The sequence below is a fragment of the Ailuropoda melanoleuca genome, chromosome 8 (assembly GCF_002007445.2).
Source record: "Ailuropoda melanoleuca isolate Jingjing chromosome 8, ASM200744v2, whole genome shotgun sequence".
NCBI classification, from domain to species: domain Eukaryota; kingdom Metazoa; phylum Chordata; class Mammalia; order Carnivora; family Ursidae; genus Ailuropoda; species Ailuropoda melanoleuca.
The window spans coordinates 9,772,667-9,793,932 of record NC_048225.1 but is presented as its reverse complement, the minus strand read 5'-3'; the positions used below and the strand labels follow the sequence as shown (position 1 = coordinate 9,793,932).

Sequence of the window (21,266 nt, the reverse complement as noted above, 5' to 3'; positions counted from 1 at the left end):
CCCCCCCCCCCGAGACCATGTGGGAGACCCAGGCATGGGAACTGGGGCCACCAGGAAGGTGTGGTCTGTGTGGCAACAGGGGGCTGGCTGGGGCTTTCAACAGTAGGCAGAAATTCCCTCCCAATTTTTAGCTCCCGTCCCTTTTGAAAAGCATGTGCCTGGCTGTCCCAGCCTTGCTTGAGACGGGAGCCAAGTCACACAGGGACCAGCTGGGAGGGAGCATCTCCCTCTTCTCTGTGGCTCCCACAGCCTTCAGAGAGAGATGCAAGGGTCCCTGTGAGCTCAGGGGCAAGTGGCAGAAGGTGGCAGGAGTCTTGGGAAGGAAGAATTCACTTTGGGGATTTGAGTCCCGGTGCAGAAGAAGGAAGGGGCAGCCCCCCACCACACCTACCACCCCAGTGCCCCTTCCACTGTCCCTCCAGGGGGAGATCATTTTGGTTTCCTCACAGGATCCAAGGGGCAGGCAGCAAGGACAGGGAAGGGGTCCTGCCAGAAGCCCAGTGTCCCTTCCCCCAGCCCCTCTCCCTCCTAGGTAAGGAGGCCCTGGGTCGTTTACGCGTCTGTCTGGGCTCCAGGCTCGGCATCACCCAGAAGGGCCAGTGAGGAGGGCTCCTTGCCCTCCAGGAAGGCGATCATGTTCTGCTTTTGGCTCCGGAGGGCCAGCTGCAGGGGCATGCAGCCCACCCCAGCCTGGATGTCCAGCTGGGCACCAGATGGGACCAGCACTCTGAGGATGGCCATGTGGCCCTTGAGGGCAGCCACCTTGTTGTGGGCATGGACGTCTGCGTGATGCTCCAGGAGCTTGCTGACGCTCAGCAAGGCGCCCCTCTGGACGGCCAGGTGGAGGGGTGTCCAGCCAGACTGCTCGGCGGCGTTGGGGTCTGCACCACACCGCAGCAGCACCACCACCTCCTCCTCCTCCCTGTGGCAGGCGGCTAGGTGCAGGGGCGTCCACTGCATGCCTCCAGGAGCCTCCAGTTCTGTGAGGCTCTCAGCCAGCAGGTGGATGACCTCCAAGTGGCCCTTGTAGGCTGCGAGATGCAGGGGCATCCAGCCCTGCTGGGTTGGCAGCTGGAGGCTGGCCCCGCCCTGAGCAGCGTCTTGCAGATCAGGTAATTTCCCCGGTCCCCACCAGGTGCAGTGGGCTGTAGCCGCGCCGGTCAAGGGCGTCAGGAGCCGCCCCACTCTTCAGCAGGTGTTGGATGGCCCTCACTTTGCCTCGCTCCACCGCCAGGTGCAGAGGTGTCCTCAGGTTTCTGCGCTGAGCATCCAGCTCAGCCCCCTGGCCCGTCAGCAGCTTGACCAGGCTGACGTGGCCAAAGTAGGCGGCCACGTGCAGAGGGGTCTTGCCCTCGGCCTCGTGCAGGTTGGGGTCAGCTTGACAGGAGACCAGAAGCCGGGCCACGTTCTCAAAGTTGTTCTGTGCGGCCAGGTGGAGCGGGGTCCACCCCTTGTGCTCCCGGGTGTCCACGTGGGCCCCGTGGTCCAGGAGCAGGCGTGCAGTGTGGTCATCTCCGTTCTGGGCTGCGAAGTGCAGCGGGGCCCAGCCGTCCTCATCTGCCAGGTTGGCGTCCGCCCCGTGCTCCAGGAGCAGGGCGCAGAGGTCGGGCTGCTGGTCCTGGGTGGCGATGAGGAGGGGCGTGTAGCCGCAGGCTGTCTGGCAGTCCACGTCGACTTCGTGGGCCAGCACCAGCCTCACCCGCTCCACGCCGCCCTGCACCACCAGGAAGTGGAGCGGGGTGACTTTGTTCTCATAGACACGCAGTTCCTCGTCGCTCGGGACTGGGTTCTCACAGTCCGAGAGCTGCAGGACCCGCTTCAAGTAGTCTTCCAAGTCTGCTGGGAGGAAGATGGGGTTGAAAAAAGGACCACTGACCTGTCCACAGGTCATCTCGTCCAGCCCCCTGTCTCCTGGAAGTGCCGTCTGGGAACAGAGACTCTGGGAGGGAGGGCAGTCTTTCCTGCTCTCACAGATCTTTGCACAACATCCCTTGTTCTGGAGAAAGGACTCTGGCAGCCCTTCCCGTGAGGATGGGGCAGAAAGAGGCCTGGGAGCAAACCCTGACCTCCGCACCATCGGACCTTCGCCAATTCCCTGCCTCCTCGAGCCTCCACATTCTGCTCCATAAACGGGCCACAAACCGCGCCCACGACAGTTGAGGACAACTTAGGTAGGCAAGAGCTTTCAGAGGAGTGCTTGGCACTGAGTAAGTCAATGCCAGCTGAAAATAGGCTTTATGGTCTGAACTTCAGCCCTAAACCTTCCTCCTGCTCTACCCAGAGTGTGTCCGGGTTAATAGCAACAGTTTTCAAAACAAAGAACAACGACGAAAATCCCTGCCCGGGTCACCCGTGCCACATTCTGATTTCACCAGTCTAGGGGGCCCAGGCATCAGGGCAGCCTTCACCCCCCAGGTCATTCTCAGATGCAGCCAGGCTCCACACATCCCCCCACCCTCACCCTCATGCAACTCCACCCCCAAGGCAGGAAAGGAGGAGTCTGGCCTCCTAGGAACACAAGCCTGGAGCCTGCGCCCTGAGGGCATGTGCATTTCTGAAACCTGGAAATGGACGCTCTGACTCCTGATTTGGGACAAGCTGGGCAGAGGGTCGGGGTGGGGGTGGGGAGGCAGGGGAAAGGGGGAAAGGGTGTGGTTTGATTCCACTTGCTTCTCCCTGTGAATTCTCTGGTTCCAGCTACAGCACTGTGGACGCACCATTGTCAGTTAGCTCTTGGCTGACCTCGTCACGGACCTAGGCAGAGGGATCAGAAGAGAGGGGGGCAGATTAGACCAGTGGGGCAGTTCTGGTCGGTACCGTCCTCCACTCTCCCCTCTCTCCAGCACCTGTCCTAGGAAGCCCCTCCCGTGTCATTCCAACCAACAGTTGTGTCTGCAGGAAAGTCCTGAGCAGGGGAGACCCTGCCAGAAAGAGGTGGTCTAGGGCCTTGACTGTCACTTGGACCACGTGGAGTGCAGGGTGGCTGGCCCCGTGGTTCGGGCAAGAGCCCCATGCTAGCCCATGGCTGGTCCCGTGTTAGGGAATGAGGACACTGATGCCTGGCGTGTGAAAGCCCACAGGCAGGACTCAGATTAATCCCACAAATGCGAGATGGTGTGTCCTTCTCAGGGGCTCCGAGCCACAGCTGCCACTGCGCAAATTAGGAACGGCTGTCCCCAAGTGGGCTGCCTGGTGTGGCCAGCAGTGTGGGCTGGGCTGGGTCTCAGTCCCCATCTGCTTCCTCAGCCAGGGAGGCCTTGTGAAGGACATGCCCATGCATGCATTCCCCCTGGGGTTCTGGAGACACGCCCAGCACCCCCCACCCCCACCTCCACAGGCCGGTGCAGAGACAACTTGCAGGACACCTTCCTGGCCAGAGCCTCACTCTCTGGGTCTGCCACAGGACTTTGCAGCAGAGACAGCAGCATGTCTGTCTCGACTGTGATGTCTGCTCCACGAAGGAGAGAGACAGAAAAAGAAGCAACAGGCTGGCCACCAATCCCTTCCCCATTTTAGATACCCTAACATTCCCCATGCCCCCCACCCCAAATCCATTCCTGGACTCACATACATCCATACGTGCACGCTGGCCCGGCTCATGGGCCCACATGTTAGCAGGTCCCTAGCCCTCTGAGGATCAGTCCTTTTCCATAAATGAAGGGGCAGTACTAGGCGGGTGATCTCTGAGTGCACAGTTACAGATGTGCGTTTCCACAGTCGCTAAAGGGGTGGGTGCCCTCAAGGTCCATCCATGCCCGTGATCTCACGGTCTGGGAACATTTTACAAGTGAGGATGCTGTGGCCCTGGATGGACTGGCCTAAGCAGAGAACTCAGGAGCAGGAGAGCGAGGCCCAGACCCTTCTGGTGTGGGTTTTCTACCTGACTTCCCACAGGGGAGCAGAGAGCAGCCGCAGCCCTCAGCTGCCCTCTGCTGCCCACTCCCCCACTGCCCTCCTCCAGCACTATGATGCAGACTGAGCCCCAGCGGCTGTGCGAGGCACCTCGCAGAGCCCTCAGGAGTGCCCGGGCTCCAGCCACCTCCTCTCCTGTGCTCTCCAACCTCTGCCCTGCCCCCCATGCACTCCAGCCCCACCCCCCATGAGCTCCAGCCCCGCCCAGCTCCCCAGTCCCTTGGGCAGGTCAGGCCGGACAAGAACCTGGAAAGCAGGGCCTTTTCTTAGGGTCCTGATCCCAACAGCGTCTCATCAGGTTCACCATCTGCTGGGCCTCGCCTGGCCACTCGTCCGACGCAGGCTGCAGGGAGGACCACAACAGTCACCATGTTGAAGCCTGTGAGGGGAGGTCCACGCTGTGTGCAGGCAGGAAGGCAGGGCCAGAGCGGGCTGTGCAGGGTGGTGGGGGGCTCTGAGAAGCCCCACAGGGGCGCACACAGCAGGGGCAACATAAATGCATGGTGAATAAACAGCTAGAGTACAGGCTGAGATTCCAGCAGGGGAGGGAGGAAGGAGGGTGGGGACAGGAATCCTTTCAGCGTAACCCAAAGCTGCCATCTATCCTGCCCCTGCAAGCCCTTGGCCTCTCAGTGCCTTCCAGGATCCCCCTCCCCCCGAGGCTGCCACACCATCTGTTACCTGCGTAGGGTTTCTTCCGAGTGAGGAGCTCCCAGATGACAATCCCGAAGCTGCAGACAGGACAGAGGGCTCCTGAGTCGCTTTCTCAGATACCCATCATCACCCCACCCGGGAGGCCCCATGGACCACACCCTCCTGGGCAAAGCCTCTCCAGCCAGAGTGCCCCTCCATCCTTCCTCCTCCCTGTCCCATCGTGCCCTTGGGTTTGGGGGGGTCAGGCAAGGTGGTGGTAACCGGCTCCCTGCCCCTGGGAATGTGGCATGGAGCCCAGCCGCCTCTCACCTGTACACATCGTACTTGGGTCCTGGGGGCTTGTTACTTTCCAAGAACATCTCAGGGGGGATGTAGCTGAGGGTGCCCCGCAGAGCTGACCTCTCGATGTACTGCATCCGGGTCGACTGTTCTATCCACGTGGACAGGCCGAAGTCCGAAATCTGGGAGGAAGCCCCAGGCCGGGATAAGGGAGCAACAGTCTTGCCTCCAGAAAACTGCCTTGATCCCTCAGCGTCCTGCAGCCTACCCTTTCCAGGACATTGTAATGGTTGAGAGCACGGGCCTCTCCCACCTCTGCCACATGCGACCTGCATGATCTAGACACGCTACTGATCTCCTCAGACCCTCAACTTCCTCATCTATAAACGGGAAACAACACAAACACTTAACTCCTAGTGCTATTATGAGCATTAAATGGGCCAACATGCAAAAAGCACATAGTAAGTGCTTCGGAGGTGTTGCCACTGTCCAGAGGGGCCATGGGTAAAGTTGCCGTCTTTGATGAGCTTCTGGTCGTCCACTTCCAAGGGCCCTGAAGCATATACACCACGTGTGTTTATCCCCCATTGTGCTCCTACCCGCGGATTCCTTCTTATGCCAACTAGGCTGGGTGCTGAGGATCAGGCAGCAGATAAGAAAGATGAGACCCCCCCCCATTACCCTCCCAAACGCTTACTCAAATGGGGGTATAGTCACTAAGGAAATAGTTTCACAAGTTAATGTCGACTTACGATTGGGCTTAGCAATACGAAGAGACAGGGGTACCATGAGGGTGTACAACAGGGGCCTGTTGGGGGAGACCAGGGGAAACCCCCCTGAGAAGGTAATGTTTAAGCACAGAGCTGAAACACGAGCATGACTTGCTAAAGAAGCAAGTAGGGGAACACTATTCCTGGCATTAGGGCCAGAATGTGCAAAGGTCCTGGGGCAAAAGAGGGTGGCACATTCTAGGAACTGAAGGTCATCATAACCTTTCTTACAAATCATCTCATTTACACACATCCCCACCCAAAGCAAACAAGGGGAGGGATAGGGAATATTCTACCCACAGTAGAAACAGAAGACTGAGACCCAAAGAGCATTATGGCAGGCATCCTGATAGCCAGATTCATGCACCGAACTGCACTGCTCACCCTTCTTTGTGTTACGTGGGATCCCTGCCTTCAGTGTTTGTCCATGAAGGGAGCTACTTAAAACTCTGGGCAGGCCAGGCAGGCAGGCTCACCTGCAGGAGAGTCTGGAGTGGAAAGGGGGCAGAGAGGTCAACCGCGGCCTTTACCTTGACGTGCATGTTGCTATCGAGGAGGATGTTGCCTGGCTCGAGGTCCAGGTGGAGCAGGGGTGGCCTAATGCTGTGGAGAAAGTTCATGGCCAGGCTGGTCTCATGGATGATGTGGAACTTGAGCTGCCAGGAGAGGCTGTGTGTGGGCAGCATCTTCTCCAGAGAGCCGCTGGCCATGAACTCCATCACAATGCCCAGGGGCTGCCTGCACACCCCACAGATGGACACCATGTGCTGAAATTTGATCTTCTCCATTTTGGCTGCTTCTTCAATGAGGCAATCCACATCGTAGCTGCGGAGATGTGGGGCACGGAGGGACGGAGATGACCCATTAATTCCAAGAGCAACTAGCAGAGTGACAACCCAGGCTTAGTGCCAGGCTTCGGAGACCCAGAGAAGCCCCGGGGGCTTGCAAGATAGTGCAGGAAGGAGAGTTCTAGAACGAGGCCCGGCAGGATGCACGGGGTGGGGTCCGGATGGCCGGCAGTGACGGGACAGGAAGGGAAGGAGTTTGCAAGCTCAGGAGCAAGTCTATTCTACAGAGGTGGTCACGAAAAGCCTCCGGTGTATTCTGCCACGTGTCTGTATGTTTGTCTCCCCCAGTAGATCAATAACCCCTGGACTACCAAGATCACGCCTCATGCTCTGTTTTAAAGTCTCATCTATTGCCATTTGGATTATGAAAGTAATATATATCCTTGTAGAAAATCAAGGGAATATGGGGAGCAATAAAGAAGAAAATTAAATCAACAACAATCCAACCTTCCAGAGTTGGCCTCTGTTCATTCTTTTATGTATACATGTGCAAGGGATCTCTCTCCTTTGCTCTGTCTGTTTCACTCCTTTCTTCCCCCTCCCCATCAGCCTTTCCATCACACGGCGTGGGCTGCTTTGCGATCTGTTTTCCAGTTAGAGGGGCACGGGATTCCTCACATGGCTATTCTCCTGACGCGAGGCCTGCAATGGCTGCATGCTCCTCCGCTTTACGGATGAGCTGCAATTATTCCTCTTGCTCCCCCCCACCCAGTGCATTGCCACACAGCACAATACGTCTTGTCTTTGTTGAACAGAACAGAAGTCAAGGCTTAAGGGAAGGCCGTACAAAATAAGCATTTGCCGACTCTCTTGCTCGTTTCACTGTTTGTGCCCACAGAACAGTAGATATGCAAATTGTTGAGATTGTTTGGGGATTGCGGGGATGAGGATTAAGGAGAAATGACATTTTTAAAAGCACAGCATTTGCAAAGCTGCGTGGGCACCGTGGGCACCGCAGTCGGAGGCTGCCAGGAATGCGCGCGTGCAGGGCGGCCCTGGGAAGCCAGCCCTAGGAAGCCAGCCAGACACTGCTGACCTCCAGAAAAAACCACCTGCTTTCCCTCGCATCCGGACAGGGTGGCTCGCAGGTGCCCCCTGCTCTCGCCTCTACCTCTGCTCTGCTCCAGAGACCTCCCCTCCGCCTCTGCGGTGCTTCCCATCGGTCTCCTCTTGCCCTTTTGAGTTCCCAGGAACTGAGATACCTGTCCTGGAGGGAAAGAGCCACGGATCTGCCCTGACTTCAAACGGGTTTCTCCAAATATGCTCTGCATGACCCTGGGCAGGTAAACTCTCTGGGCCTCAGTTTCTTCACTGTAAATTGGGAACGACAGTCGCTCGCACCGGTTGCCCCAGACACCCAGACCTCTTGTCCGCGTGTTCTGTGCCTGCCGCTCATTCTCTCCAGGACCATCATCAGGCGTCTGGTCTCGATGCTTCTCTGAGCAGCTGTGGCTAAGGTGTGCAAAGACCCCACGTGCTACAGGCTATGCAAAGTTTTCAGGTCTCGGTTTACCAGCCAGTCCCAGGCGGCCCTTGCCTTCTCGCTCGGCACCGTCTCTTCCAACCTCGGTATCTGTCGTGGTCCTGGACACGGCGTGTCTGAAGAACAACTCTGGGTTCTCCCTGCCATCCACTCCTCCCTCTGCCTTCCTCTCAGTGAATGGGGTCTCTATCCTCCCAGTGCTCAAAGATCGATGTCCTCCTTGGCTCCTCTTCCTCGCCTTCCCACAACCGGTCCCTCAGCACATCCTGTAAGCTCTACCCTCAAAACGGAGCAACAATCTGACCACTTCTCACCACCTCAACCCAGTGCCATCTTGACCCAAACCTCCTAATTGGCTTCCCTGATGCTCTTCCCCTCTGCCATCCATTCTCAACCCAGCAGCCAGAGTGATCCTTGTAAAATGTCAGTCAGAGTATGTCACCGCTCTGCTCAGGACCCTCCACTGGCTTTCTTCTCATTCACAGTAAAAGCCAAAGTTCTCACAGCTGTCTACAAAGCTCTCTGGCATCTTTCCCTGGGCATAGCTTGTTACCTCCCCAACTCTGTTCCTGTCATAAGGGCCTCTTGCTGGTCCTCCACCGTGTCAAGCACATTCCCACCTCAGGACCTTTGCACTTGCTGTTCTCTCTGCTCTAAGAAAGCCATAGGGCTTGCTACCGTTCNGATCCCCAACTCTACTAACATGCTCTCACAGAACCATAAATCTCCTTTGTTGCTCTTCTCACAGCATTGCGTTTACATCTACATATGAAGTTATCTGACGAGTGTCTCTGCCCCCCAGCCGGTAAGCTCCAGGAGGACAGGGCTATATCTGTTGCATTCATCATTATATCTCATGGTCCAGCACAGCGTCCGACACATGGCATTCGTCAAGCGAAGGAATGAANTTCCCTGGGCATAGCTTGTTACCTCCCCAACTCTGTTCCTGTCATAAGGGCCTCTTGCTGGTCCTCCACCGTGTCAAGCACATTCCCACCTCAGGACCTTTGCACTTGCTGTTCTCTCTGCTCTAAGAAAGCCATAGGGCTTGCTACCGTTTGCTTCAAATCTCTACTCAAATGGTACCTAATGAGTAATGATTTCAAGTCTTTATTAAATAGCAACTCTATCCCAACTCTGGCAATCCTTGTCTCTCTACCCCATACACAGACTGCTGACAAGTTAATATTTCTAGATCAACTGTTTTCTTGGAAGATCAGATTATTCAACTCTCTTTANTGTTTTCTTGGAAGATCAGATTATTCAACTCTCTTTAGATGTTTTAATCAAGAAAATGGTTATAAGTGCTATAGATAAAAATGATTTACTTATGTATCATTTACTCACTTATTCTCTTTCTCTAGATTCCTTCCTTCCTTAGACTATAAAGTCCATGAGGTCGGGACTTTGTTTTGCTTACTTAGTGCTTACGGTGAGTGAATGTCATCTGTGCCCTAGCTGCAGTTATGACCTATAATACATGACTCACACATTTTCATATCATCAGCTCAGACCTTCACCTGAAATCTATGTGGCAATTCTTTTTGGCTGTCTAAAAGCCTTAAACTCAACCTGTACAAAACTGAGCCCATGAATTTCTTCTCCAAACGTGTGCCTCCTTTCACGTTCCCTTTATTGTCAACAACAACATTCAACAAACATCAACTACGTGCTGGGCTCTGAGGACAGAGCAGTGAGCGGACACAGACTCAGCCCCCGTGGGGTAGACATTCTAGTGGAGCCTTTGCTCCTCTGGGCACGGCGGACATCAAGCTCACCTTGACACTGCTCTTCCTCATTGTACCCCCCACAGACACCCCAGCACCAAGTCAAGAGGATGCTTACCTCCTAACTACTGCACAATCCATTCCTTTCCCTCCGTCACTACACACCAGGCTGGACTGCAATCATCTCTTGCCTGAATAACGACACCCCCTAACTGGACCAGCAGCCACTCTACCCTTCCAATCCATCTTCCATCCTGCAAATTCGATCAACGCCTTTTTGTCACACCCTCCCCCAACCTGGTAGCAAACTCTTCAGTGGCTTTCCACTGCTCCCGCTCTCTCAACTCCAGCTCCAACAGCCTTTCCCCACCCCTTCACTTATTATGCCCCTCCTGCCACAGGCCCTTTGCACTTTCTGCTGGAAAGCTTTCTCCCCTTCAAAGACTTAACTCACACTCCTCCTTCACTCTCCCGTTCAACTGTAATCTCCCTGGGGAAGCCTTTTTGGGGCCCAGAGAGGTCAGCTGATAAATCCAAGGTCATCAACTTGGCTAGGGCAGAGCTGGAAGGCCAGCTCTTGGTCCGTGCTGGTTTCAGAATGCCCTCGGAAAGAAGCCAATGTGGGTCACCTGTCCTAGCCTCTTACTGCTGAACAAGTGGCATTTCCCAGCCACCCCTGCAGATAGTGATTTTCTTTTCTCAATGACTATGGTTATAACAGCACATAGCCCAGCTATTTAGAAAGTCCTTATTTCAAAAATGCTATTTCTACTTCAATTCCTGACCTGAATTTCATGATTCTACTAGTTCTGGGAAGCTGGGGGTGGGGGGAGGCTCCTATTCCTTTATTGCTTCTTTAATGATCCACAGCCTCAGCTGTGTGGCCGGAGCAGGACCCCAGACTGATAGCACTTTAAGGGAGGAGGGTGTCCCCAGCAAACATCCAGGGGAAAGATGAGAACAGGTCTAGCTGTAGTGGTCAGATGTTATTCACTGGTGCTCAGGGAGCAGGGCCAGGGTGGGGGGAGGGGGTCAGCCCCTTCTGCTGATCGGGTCAACGGGGCACACCAAATCTCTCCTGATGTATTTGCAAACTGTCCTTGGAAGAAAAAGCCACAGCTGAGTCAGGTAGAAAGAGACCTAGAAATACAGAGCACGCAGGAGAGGTGCTTCAGCCGACATGCTCCCTCCCTTTATATAAACTGCTCTAGTACTGATCGCAGACCAACAGAAGTCTGGAGACTTCTAAATGCTTCCCTTTGCTTGAGGGACACCAGGCACCACCCCCGCCCCATACCTCGACTTTAGAGTAATAATCCCTGTAATCCAAGGGCTGGGATTTGGAGAACCTCTGCCCTCAGCGGATGTTTCTCTAATTCCTGATGCCAGGTGCATTGATCAGGGGCCAAGGCCATATTAGCGCCAAGAGGAGCTTTCTGCTGTGTCTGATTTTTTTTTCACCCTGATGATGCCCTGCTATAATTATAATAGAAATGGTGAAGGGATTTATTGAGTTCACCCACAGGCATTTTATACTATCTAGCACAATGCTTGGCATGTAGTAGGTGCTTGATAAATATTTATTGAATGAATGAGGAGCTTTTCAGGATTAAGATGCCACTTAAATGACCTTGGCTGAGGAGCCGCTTAATGGAAGGACAGCTCTGGGCTCCCCACCATCTGAGGGTGGACAGCAGTCTCTGGAAATGCAGGCACCATCCCGGAGAAGGTGCCCTGGCCTGAGCCCACTGCCGTCCCACGCCTCCGGTGCTGCGTGGCTCCAGATCGGCTGCGGAGGTAATCCTTTGCAGGGGGGAGACTTAAGCTGTTATCTAACTGCCCGCTGATGGATTAGCGGGGCTTTCAGATAAAACCTTAAAGGGGTTAGGGTTTCACTTTCCCCTTCATGCTCAGGGAGCAAGTGAGGACTGGCCACCTCCCTGTGCTGCAGCTTGGGCCAGAAAGTTAACGAGAGGAGAGGCAGGGCTGGGCAGCGGGCAGTGAGGTTCAAGGCAAAGGCTGGATTCGGGGCCTGGCTCAGTCATGATTTCCTTGGGAAATTCTGGACAAGACATGGAGTCTCTGAGCTTCTCTTTCCTTGGCCTCGAATGGTACATAATGGGGCGTCATTGGCATGAAGTGAGCCATAGAAGCCCTTTTGAGGGAGTTAGAAGTACTTCCCTGTGGGGGACATGCGCAGGGGCAGCCCACAGGCTGAGGGCGCTGCTAGAAATGCCAGGACTGTCTGGGTGGGACCTTGAATGAGGCCTTTGGTCTAGATTTGCTCAGAGAAAGTGTAGAGGCGACTGTCATGTTCCACATCCTAGGGCTGCTATGAAGGACAACTGTGGTCATGGCCATGTTCTTCACTGAGGAGCAGGAGACCCAGGGGCTTGGGACCTCGAAAAGGGAATGCCATGACCGAAGGGAAGTCACGGTCGCTGTGGTGACTCACCCACGTGCTCCTGAGGACAGGGCCAGGCACAAACTCAAGAGTGTGCCTTCCTTAGAGTGAGGTTCATAAACACCTTCTGTCTACACCGAATTCTCTTTTGCTGTCCACAAAACTTCTCACAGCAATCTTCCAAGTCTTCCAGCTAGAGGTTGAATTCTAGTGGGAGAGGCAAAAACATGAAAAGACAGAAAACAATTCCACAGGAATGAAGTATTTAAAAGTGCAGCACAGCCACACAAGACTGAGAGAAAGGCGGGCAGCGTGGGCTACGTGCACCCAGTAGGGCAGTTGTGTGCCTGGAGGGACCCCGTGCAACCTGGGGCCAGCCGCTTGGTCCCTAAGCGTTGTCATCAGTAAAAAGAGAATCATATGAGCACTCACCTGATTAGGCAGGACCTGAAACCCAGTGAGTACTTAACAAAAAGCACCTGCCATTTTTATGATGTTGGGGCTTCGAGGGTGGGTAGGATTTGAAGAGAGGGAAGGAGAAGGTGTTTGAAGTGAGCAGGGGGCAGAAACAAGAGGATGGAAATGAGCAGAATGTATGCAGACAAATGTAGGGGAGCTGGCCCATGGGAACAAGTCCGCAGTGGGGGGCCACCATCCAACAAGCCTGCCTCAGGCTTTTTGAGGTGCTGAGCCCCCCTGGGAGCCACAGAATCGGCTAGCGGAGGTGGGGCCAGAATGATGCTGAAACCAGGCCGGCTGTAAGGCTCAGCAAGATCACACTGCATGGGCCATGTGTGATTTTATCGATATTATTTATAGGAAGTAATCACAGATATGCTTATTTTAAATTATACCTAAAACCTGTGAATCACAGGTCTTACTTATATGCAGTGTAAGAAGTGCATATAAATCTTACATAGCTCAAGTAAAATAATAGGAGGGCTTTATCAGCAGAACGTCAGAAAGTAAAAAAGTCCTATGTTCTTACCATCCCCACGCCCCTGTGCACACCCCCGACCCCCCCCCACAAGCACGCACGCCAGCAGGGGAGTTTGCCCTTGATCCTGTGGGCAGTTGTGTGAAGGTAGCTGAGAGGGGATACATCACAACCGAAGTGGTGTTTAAGAGGATTATTCGGGTTGCAGTGTGCAGGGGGCTCAGAAGACAGGGCGGCAACAAGGGAATCAGCAAGCAGGCTATTCCAGCATGCCGGTCTTTTTCCCCAGAAACTGAGGACGCAGGGCAGAGTTCCCATCGAATGCCTGCCTCCACATGCCTCCCCTCCATTCCCACCGGCCATCCTCACTGGCCTCCACTGCTACAGGCCAGTCTATACCCCGGGTAACACTTCTCTATCCTCTACCTTGGGCAGAGTCACGTGCCAATCCCTCTGACCCTGATAAGAATCCTCATGTTTAAGGACTCTGAAAAAGAGCACGAATGGGTGACCAAGCAGGGGAGCCCGTGGAAGCAGCCCTCTCAGCACGTGACCTCAGCGGTGGCTACTGTTTCCTGTGGGCTTGCTGTGTGCCCAGCCCAATGCTGAGAGCCTTCCAGAAATCATCTCCTTCAATCCTGACCTCAAGCCCACCCCCACTTTCAACGACAAAGTGATGGCGGGGCTCGGTAACACACTGAGGGTGTGAAGTTAGAACGGGTGGAGCTGGCCCTGAGCCCAGGCTCCCAGACCACAACCAGCATTCCGGGTACTGTGCCTCCGGCTTCCCCCTGCCTCCTGCGAGCCCCGCCCTTTTCTGCACACTTGGCTCAGAGGTTCTCACGCAGCGAGGACAACTCGGCCTTTTGGAGTCTTGATTTCCTTATTTGTAAATGATGGGGTGTGGGCTAGATGCTTTTGAGCTGTGAATTGTATTTAGCTAGTGAAATCAGATGGATTCCAATAAAGCAGTTGCTGGACTCGATGGTCCCGGAGTTATTTTGAGCTTGAACATTCTAGAAACCTTTGTCCTCATCACCCATTTCAGTATTTCTCACTGTCTTGCGTGCCTCTGATCTGGCCTAAGTCCCCACTGTGTGTGAACTAGCCCATTTTTATGCGGAGACTCGTTTCTGTGTGGCAGAGAAGCAGACTGTGGTGCGAGTGTGCGCGGGGGCGGACCTGTGGCTCTGGGGGAGTGAGGGACCTCGGCAAGCAGATGGGGCGGCTGAAGATTAAAAGCGAGAATGGGAAGTTGGGGACACCATGTGACAGGGCAGCAATGCCCAGGCTGAGCTGATACGGCACGTCTGGCAGGCAGCCGCGCTCACATGGAGCAGCGCCTCTCAGCCCACAGCGACCGGCGCTAGGCCTGGAACTGGGCGGACCCAAGACTGTGGTGGCTGGGAGCACATGGCCAGTTGCTGCGGTTGCTGCCGGCACCCGAGATCCCCTCTCTACCCCTGCCGGAGAAATCCCATCCCAGCCCCAGGACACAAGCAGAGAACCCATTCTTCACTTGGCTGTTTTGAATTTGAGATCAAAGTAGATGTCTCGTTAAAAAAAAAAAAAGTCATCAAGCCGGCTTCAGACACAGAGGCCCAGGGCTTCACGGGTGCAAGGCAGCAGCAGGAACCCCGGGAGCTGGCTGACACGGGTGGTGGTCAGCTGTTACCCACGCTCCCTTTCCAGGGCGCTCAGGGAGGGAGGCCTGCAGCTCCGGCCAGTATCTTGATGAATGAACAAGTCCTTGGAATCAAGAGGTTTTCCTGATTGTAAACTGAGGACAAACAGCCAGTGACAGGGAGCATCTATGTGGCAAGGGGGCTTGGAGGCCCTTCCTGAGTGAGGGCCCCCAGCCCACTGCATGCCGGGCCCTGCTCATGTAAATGCAACCTGGCCCCGGCCTCTTGCAGGGTCTGGTCACACGTTCCTGGCAGTCAGCACTGTCACACCACCCATGAGCCCTGCTCAGAACCCCACCTGGCGCAGGCCATCAGACCTGGATGCCTCGGAGGTCGTAGAAGGCAAGTCCACAGCTGGGTCTCAGGGGACCCTCATGTTTGCCACCAGGCGCAGGAGAGAGGGAAAGGCAAACATAACAGCCAGATAACTGCTCGCCTTCATTGGGGGTGGGGGTACCTAGGAGATGAGCAGATTTTGGTGAGGGTGGGAGGAGGCAGATAGTTCAAGGTGATTTCCAGCCTAGAAATAATAGTCACCATGAAGTAAGTGCCTTCTGTTTTCCAGTCACTGATGCCAAGCACTTCATGTAGGTTTTATTTGAATCCAAAATTTTGCAAGTGTTGCGCCCATTTTTATAGAGAGGAAACTGAGGCTCAGAGAAACTAGAAGACTTTCCTCCAAGCCATGCCCCCGAGTGGAGGGACGTTTACATGCGGAAGGAGTTAAAACCATGGTTGGAGTGAAATTCTGACTCCCCTACTTAGCAGCTCTGTGATCCTGGGAAAGAAGTACTTACTGTCTTCCTACCTTAGTTTCTGCACCCACCACGGGGTCTTTGTGAGGCTGTGATGGGGCAGGGTCTTGAGGCACTGGAGGCCTGGCATAGGGCAGATGCTCAGGCCATGGGCATCATCCATTCTCTCTGCGGCCCTAGAGGTCACTGGCCTCTGAGGACCAAGAGCCTCTCGTACGGGGAAAGGAAGTGAACCGTAAATGTTTTCTTCACCTCCGATGACTCTCTCCTCTTACAGGGCCCTCTGAAGAGCCCCTATTTTGAAGGCATTTAGAAAATAGGATGAATGTCATCTGGCTCTTCAAGCCAAGAAGTTCTTGGTAACAAATCCTCAGGAAAGTGCTTACAAAGCCAGGTCCTGCCCCCTTCTCTTATTTCCTCCCAACACTGAACCTCAGTCCTGCCTCGCTGACCTCTGGAACCATGGCCGGCACATTGGCCAGGACGGCTGTTTCCCCTCTGTCACCTGACACCTCTAGGGCGCTGTCAGGCTGCTCTGTAAGTTCCATATTGGTCCCATTCTCCTTAGGATAGACAACCCCAACTCCTTGGCCCGTGGAGCCAGCAGACGGCTTTCCCAGAATAAGCCGCAGCCCAGAGAGTGGGAAGGAAGGTGCTAACGGCTCCTAGTGCAAGATGAACCCCTTCTCCAACACCGAATTCATTTTTTCCATGCCTCCTGGGAGCCCCGTGTGATAGCGTGCGTCAGCGGTGACAAGACTGGGTGGGTGGGCTCGCGCTGGAATGAACACGGTGTGTAAAACATCTGTCTCCCGCCCGAGAGGAGGGAGTTCGGTAGCTGCAGCCGGACCCTCGTCTAAAGCGGGCAAGATGACTGCTCTTGGCAGGCACTCTGAAGCAGAAATAATAATATAATTTGACATGCCCACTCTTTGGGGGAAGAGATTACACATATAATAGCCATTTTCAAGAGCCAGGGAGGAGTGCAGCCAGAGTGGGGGGAGAAGGGGCGCGAACTTCGCGTCGGAGGAGCCGAGCCCGCTGGTTCTGTACAGGCAGCCTTTCATTTTTAAAGCTCCACCGAATTCTCTCTGCAAACAGCACATTTTGCCGTCTCTCATTTTCTTCTCTGTGTTCTGTTTAGCATCAAGCCAGCTCCCTTTGCCATTCAGTAGCCTCTCGAAGTGTGTTTGTTGGCCTCCTGGGTCTGAGCAGGCTGCAGCCTGTCCCTTGGTGGCCACACTGGGACCGTGCCAGGGCACCACCACAAAGGACTCCAGTGAGCTCGCCCCCGCCCCGCACGGTGCACGAGGGGCTCAGGGCTACTGATTTCCTTCCAGCTCCTCCAAGTGCCAATTATTTATCTTAGTTTCAGAAGCAGGGTTCTTAATTCACACCGAGGGCTACCGCACTTGTGAAGAGCCATTTCTTTGTGTGTACGGAATAAAAACTCTGAGAAGGGGGAGAATTTCCTTTCCTACATGGGTCCAGAGAATGTCCAGCTCTGATTCCTTAAGGGACATGGGCTTTACCCTTGCTTGGGCCCCTCAAATTTAACCCAACTGATGCCAAAGTCAAGCCCTTCGACTTCAAGATGGAGCCTGTAATCTCTTTGCGTAGCACTTCATAATTCCCCGAGTGCCGTGAGCTCTGAGAGATCATCGAGGCTTCACAGCAATAGAGGTGACTGGTCAGCACGTATTCTAGCTTTTCCAGAAGTGGCAATCAAAGCTCAGAGAGGTTAAGTGACTTGCTGCCCACCCTAAAATGGTCACGTGACTGCGATGAGCCCTGAGAGAAGAAGAAGAGAAGTCACCTGTCGGACTTGCCATTTAGGGACTTGGGGTCCAGAGGTGGCAGTGGCAAGGGAGCAGTAGGTTTGGGGCAGGGGGAGAAAGCACAGGGTGGGTTTGGGGAATAAATATGTCGACATTTACGTGAGCTCAGTGTGGAGACAGTGCCCCTGCTTTGGCACTTCAAGCAGAAAATCATCTAACACGTGGAACAGGTGTTTACAAATCCCTCGATGGGCTGGACGAAGGCACCAGGCGGAGCTTCTGGGGACGATTCCCTGGATCTTCAAGAACTCCCTGACGGGAGCCACCACCTACCACTCAACCCACTGAATCCAAGAGCACATGGCACAGTGGCAGGCCAGGCCCGAGAAGCTGCCACCACCGCCACCGCCACCACCACCACCACCGCTGCCACTGTCCCTGGGCCGGAACTTGGACACTGAGATCCCGCTGTGGAAAAACTTGATGTTTCTAGCATGTTGCCAGCAGAAAACAGCCAGAGGGGCAGGAAGGGCGTTTAGCTGGCAGAATCCAGTTCCTGTCTAGAACCATTGCTTACAAGGGAATCTGGGAAACGTGGCTTCTTGTTTGCTGGCGTTCAGCCCCTGCAGGGCAGGAAGGGAAGCAAAAGAAAGCGTGGTGGACGCCGAGTGGTTTCCAACACCGTGGCCAGCCTGATGCCTACTCTCCCACTACTGGTGAACACCAGAAGGCAAGCATCTGAAAACAACAGTCATCTCTGGAGTGGACATTCGAAAAGTCTTTATTAGCACAGGGCCCACAGCCCTGTGTTCGTGAAAATACACACAGACGCCACGTGCCTTAATCAACGATGTACTTCATCGTGGAGCTGAGAATCTCTAGTCCGTGCAGCTCCTGCAGCTGAGCAGCAAATCTGCCATAATCAGAAACCGAAGTTGAGCACATCAGTGCCGTGGCGCCTGGAGCCACCCCTCTCAGGGAGAAGCTGGCTGGCAAGGCGGAAGGGGAGTAGCTGCTGCCCGGGGAGCCCTAGTGATCGAAGTTGGGAGGGTGCTTGGGAAGGTCCACAAAACACGGTAAATGCTGTCTGTGAGTGGCTGATCCGCTGGGACCTTGCTCTCAGGGACTCCCCAGTAGGCTGCCACTCGGAGCTCATCCTAGCTAATGTGCCTTGCTTTCTGGAGAAGAAAGATTTGATCCAGGCCTTCCATTTGGACAATCAGAATGTGACAGGGCCTCAGATGTCATCCAGGCCAACCCTCTCATTCTCCGGAGGAGGAATCAGAGGGTTAGTCTGTAAGAGAAGGAGCCAGGCAGGCCAGGGCTGCTCCCTGTCTGTGGAAGGCACCCCCTTCTACACCAGGGCTCCATCCCTCAGACACGGGGCGGGGGGCACCTTCTGGGGAGCATGAATGACTAGGCGTTTCAGCACATCAGAGCCCAGCCAGAGCAGAACAGAAGCTAGAAGGGAAGCGATGTATAGCTAAAGCCCAGATCTCTTGCCCAGCTTGCCAGGTGGCCTGGAACGCACCATGCTGCCTCTCGCTTCAGTTTTCTCCAGCACAAGACTGTTACCCTCCCTGGACATTCTCCCATATGCTCAGGCCCCAGGGGAAAAAGTGAAGCAGGAGGGATGTGTGGGAAGAGGGTGAGAAGCTGGCGGAGCAGGAGGGAGTGGGATGGAGGGAAGACCGCGGCAGTGAGCGCATGGAACGCACCCCTGCCAGAGGAGAATCTTCCGCTCTGACTGGAGCCCAGAGCTCCCCAGCCCCCCAGGGAAGCAGCTACTGGGCCCAACACCTGTCGGCACAGGAAGCTCCCCCTGCAGAATGGGGAACACAGAGGCCCGGCCACCGCATGGCACCTCGGCTGGCCCCACGGCGTGTGGGATGTGACCGACACGGGCTACCCGGCCAGGAGCCATTGCGTACCTGGGCTCGGCCGTGCACAGCTTCGCCAGGGCGATCCCCGCGTTCAGCTGCACGGCCGTCTTCTGCGCGTCACTGCCCGCGTGCCTCAGCAACACCTGCACGATGTCCGTCTTCAGAAGGGGAGGCGCGGCGTAGGGCACCTCCATGCAGTTCCCCAGGCACAGGGCGGCGTTGCCCACCACGATCTCATCCTCGGAGCTGAGCAGCTTCATCAGAATGCCGAACTCTGGGGGACGGAAGAGAATAAGCATCTGTCCCCCCGAATCCCAAATGGGAGGCTAGCAACGGATGCGGTGGGCACAGGGAGTGTCCGTGGACACTAAGCGTCCCCAGAGCTGACGTGTGGTCCCTCAGCAAGTATTTGCTGAGCACCGTGAGCCTCCTCAGGCCTTGCTGTGTCTCCGACGTTTCTCAGGCGCCCACAGCAGTGCCCAGGGTGACACGCTGTTGTGTGAATGAAGGCGATGCGTCGGACAGGCCTGTCTTCCCTAAAGTCCCCGTTCTTACCCCCTACGCTCCCTGGGACAGCCCAAGTGGGAGGCCACGGGCCTGCTCCCTGTAGCTGCAGGGCAAGGAGCAGGATCCGGGGGAAAGGCCTACTCAGCCCACTTCCCACGCATTCCAGAGCCAGTGGGAAGGCGAGCACTGGCAGGCTGGCCCGCCGGGAAGCCCGGCTACGGACGCCCGCAGCCACTCAGTTACTAGACCGATGCTGGCTCTGACTCTGCTCTTCTCTGGCTCACTAAAGGTTGAAGGTGTCCGCCCACCACCTCTTTGAAGGGCGAGAACCGTGTTAGGCCAGTCTAAGCAGCACACTTCAGAAATGATTTCCATCTACTGGGAGTGGGGGGCGGGGGCCTCCCCACATCAACCCCGTCATCTCTGTCCGTGTCACAGCGGAGTCTCCAGCAGGGCCTGCTATGCGTCTGCAGCCAGAGGCTCATTAAATGTTTCCAGAATGGGGGGCACGGTGATCTTACTCGGTAAACACCGAGGCAGTCTAGGGAGAGGTTCACAGCGCTATGTGAGTCTCTCCCCGCTCTGTCCCAGGTCCCTTTGCAGCTTCCAGGATGGATGAACCCCTGGGATGTAGGCTCTGCTTAGGGAAAGATCACTTACTTTTATCCAGTCTTATTACTTCTTCTCGCGCCTCGTGACAGCTATTCGTGCAGACAGCTAGTGTCTTTGTGGCATATCGTGATGCAGTCTGGCCCCCTGTCTGGGTTTCAGAAGGAAATCAGAAAAAGAAAGTCAGGGGCGCCTGGGTGGCACAGTGGTTAGGCGTCTGCCTTTGGCTCAGGGCGTGATCCCGGTGTTATGGGATCGAGCCCCACATCAGGCTCTCTCGCTATGAGCCTGCTTCTTCCTCTCCCACTCCCCCTGCTTGTGTTCCCTCTCTCACTGGCTGTCTCTCTCTGTCAAATAAATAAATAAAATCTTAAAAAAAAAAAAAAAAGAAAAAGAAAGTCAATCCTAGGATTGTTCTGGGCCAGAAACCAGTGAGCAGCCGTGCCTGTGTTTGTGCGGTTTCTGGAACTTCTGGAACACTGCTCCCGTGAGAATGGCCTGTGCTTCCTGGGGAGCAAGCCAGGTCCCTGTCGGGGTGGTGTCATTCACATTCCCAATATCACAGCCCGCAGCCCGACAGGAATTCCGACAAGCTGTGGGCCTGTCACGCACACCTGGGTAATTCCCCTAGAAGGCTTTATGAGTGAGTGGTGAGGACGGAAGGATGCTGTCGGCTGGCAGATCTACCAAAAAGAGAGGAAGAGCCCCCCCGACCCCGTGTCACGTCAGCGCTGGAGAATGGGGAGTGACTTGCTAAGGCTGTCAGGCTGACAAGCCTGCATGGAGAACATCACAAATCTAGATCATCTTAAGAAGTGACAACTGTCAAACCATAACCCTCAAAATCACCCAGTGCAGGGTCTTTAAGATGCTCATGTGCATCCTCCATGCATAATGCACGTGCGTGTGCAAGCCACCAGCAGGCTCCAGCGGGTGTGCGAGAGCTGCTCGGAGTGGGTCATCATCGACGCACAGCCTCAAGCCCGACCCACCGTCCCACCCCCTCAATGTTGCTGTGCCCAGCAGCAGCCCCCC

General features: G+C 55.2%; 2 protein-coding genes across 18 annotated transcripts in view; both read right to left on the bottom strand.

The window, feature by feature from the left end:
- Positions 1–552: 552 nt before the first annotated feature.
- Positions 553–7,623, bottom strand: ANKK1 (ankyrin repeat and kinase domain containing 1). The gene is given in 11 exon segments (XM_034665622.1): positions 553–1,088; positions 1,091–1,126; positions 1,129–1,836; positions 2,718–2,754; positions 3,330–3,448; positions 4,159–4,265; positions 4,267–4,291; positions 4,594–4,643; positions 4,876–5,027; positions 6,146–6,516; positions 7,575–7,623. Coding segments are annotated over 11 exon segments (2,190 nt in total).
- Positions 7,624–11,268: 3,645 nt separating this feature from the next.
- TTC12 (tetratricopeptide repeat domain 12) overlaps positions 11,269–21,266 on the bottom strand; it is a 51,971-nt gene continuing 41,973 nt past the window's right edge. For 14 of the 17 annotated variants that reach the window (XM_034665778.1, XM_034665779.1, XM_034665775.1 and 11 more), the window contains 3 exons: positions 20,283–20,382; positions 19,164–19,389; positions 17,692–18,145 (listed from right to left, as the gene is read on the bottom strand). In XM_034665778.1, the coding sequence (XP_034521669.1) occupies positions 18,073–18,145; positions 19,164–19,389; positions 20,283–20,382 (399 nt within the window). In that variant the 3' untranslated portion in view covers positions 17,692–18,072. Of the gene's footprint in view, positions 12,285–17,690; positions 18,146–19,163; positions 19,390–20,282; positions 20,383–21,266 lie in introns of those variants that run through there. The other 3 variants (XM_034665777.1, XM_034665788.1, XM_034665771.1) reach the window with 3 other exon arrangements.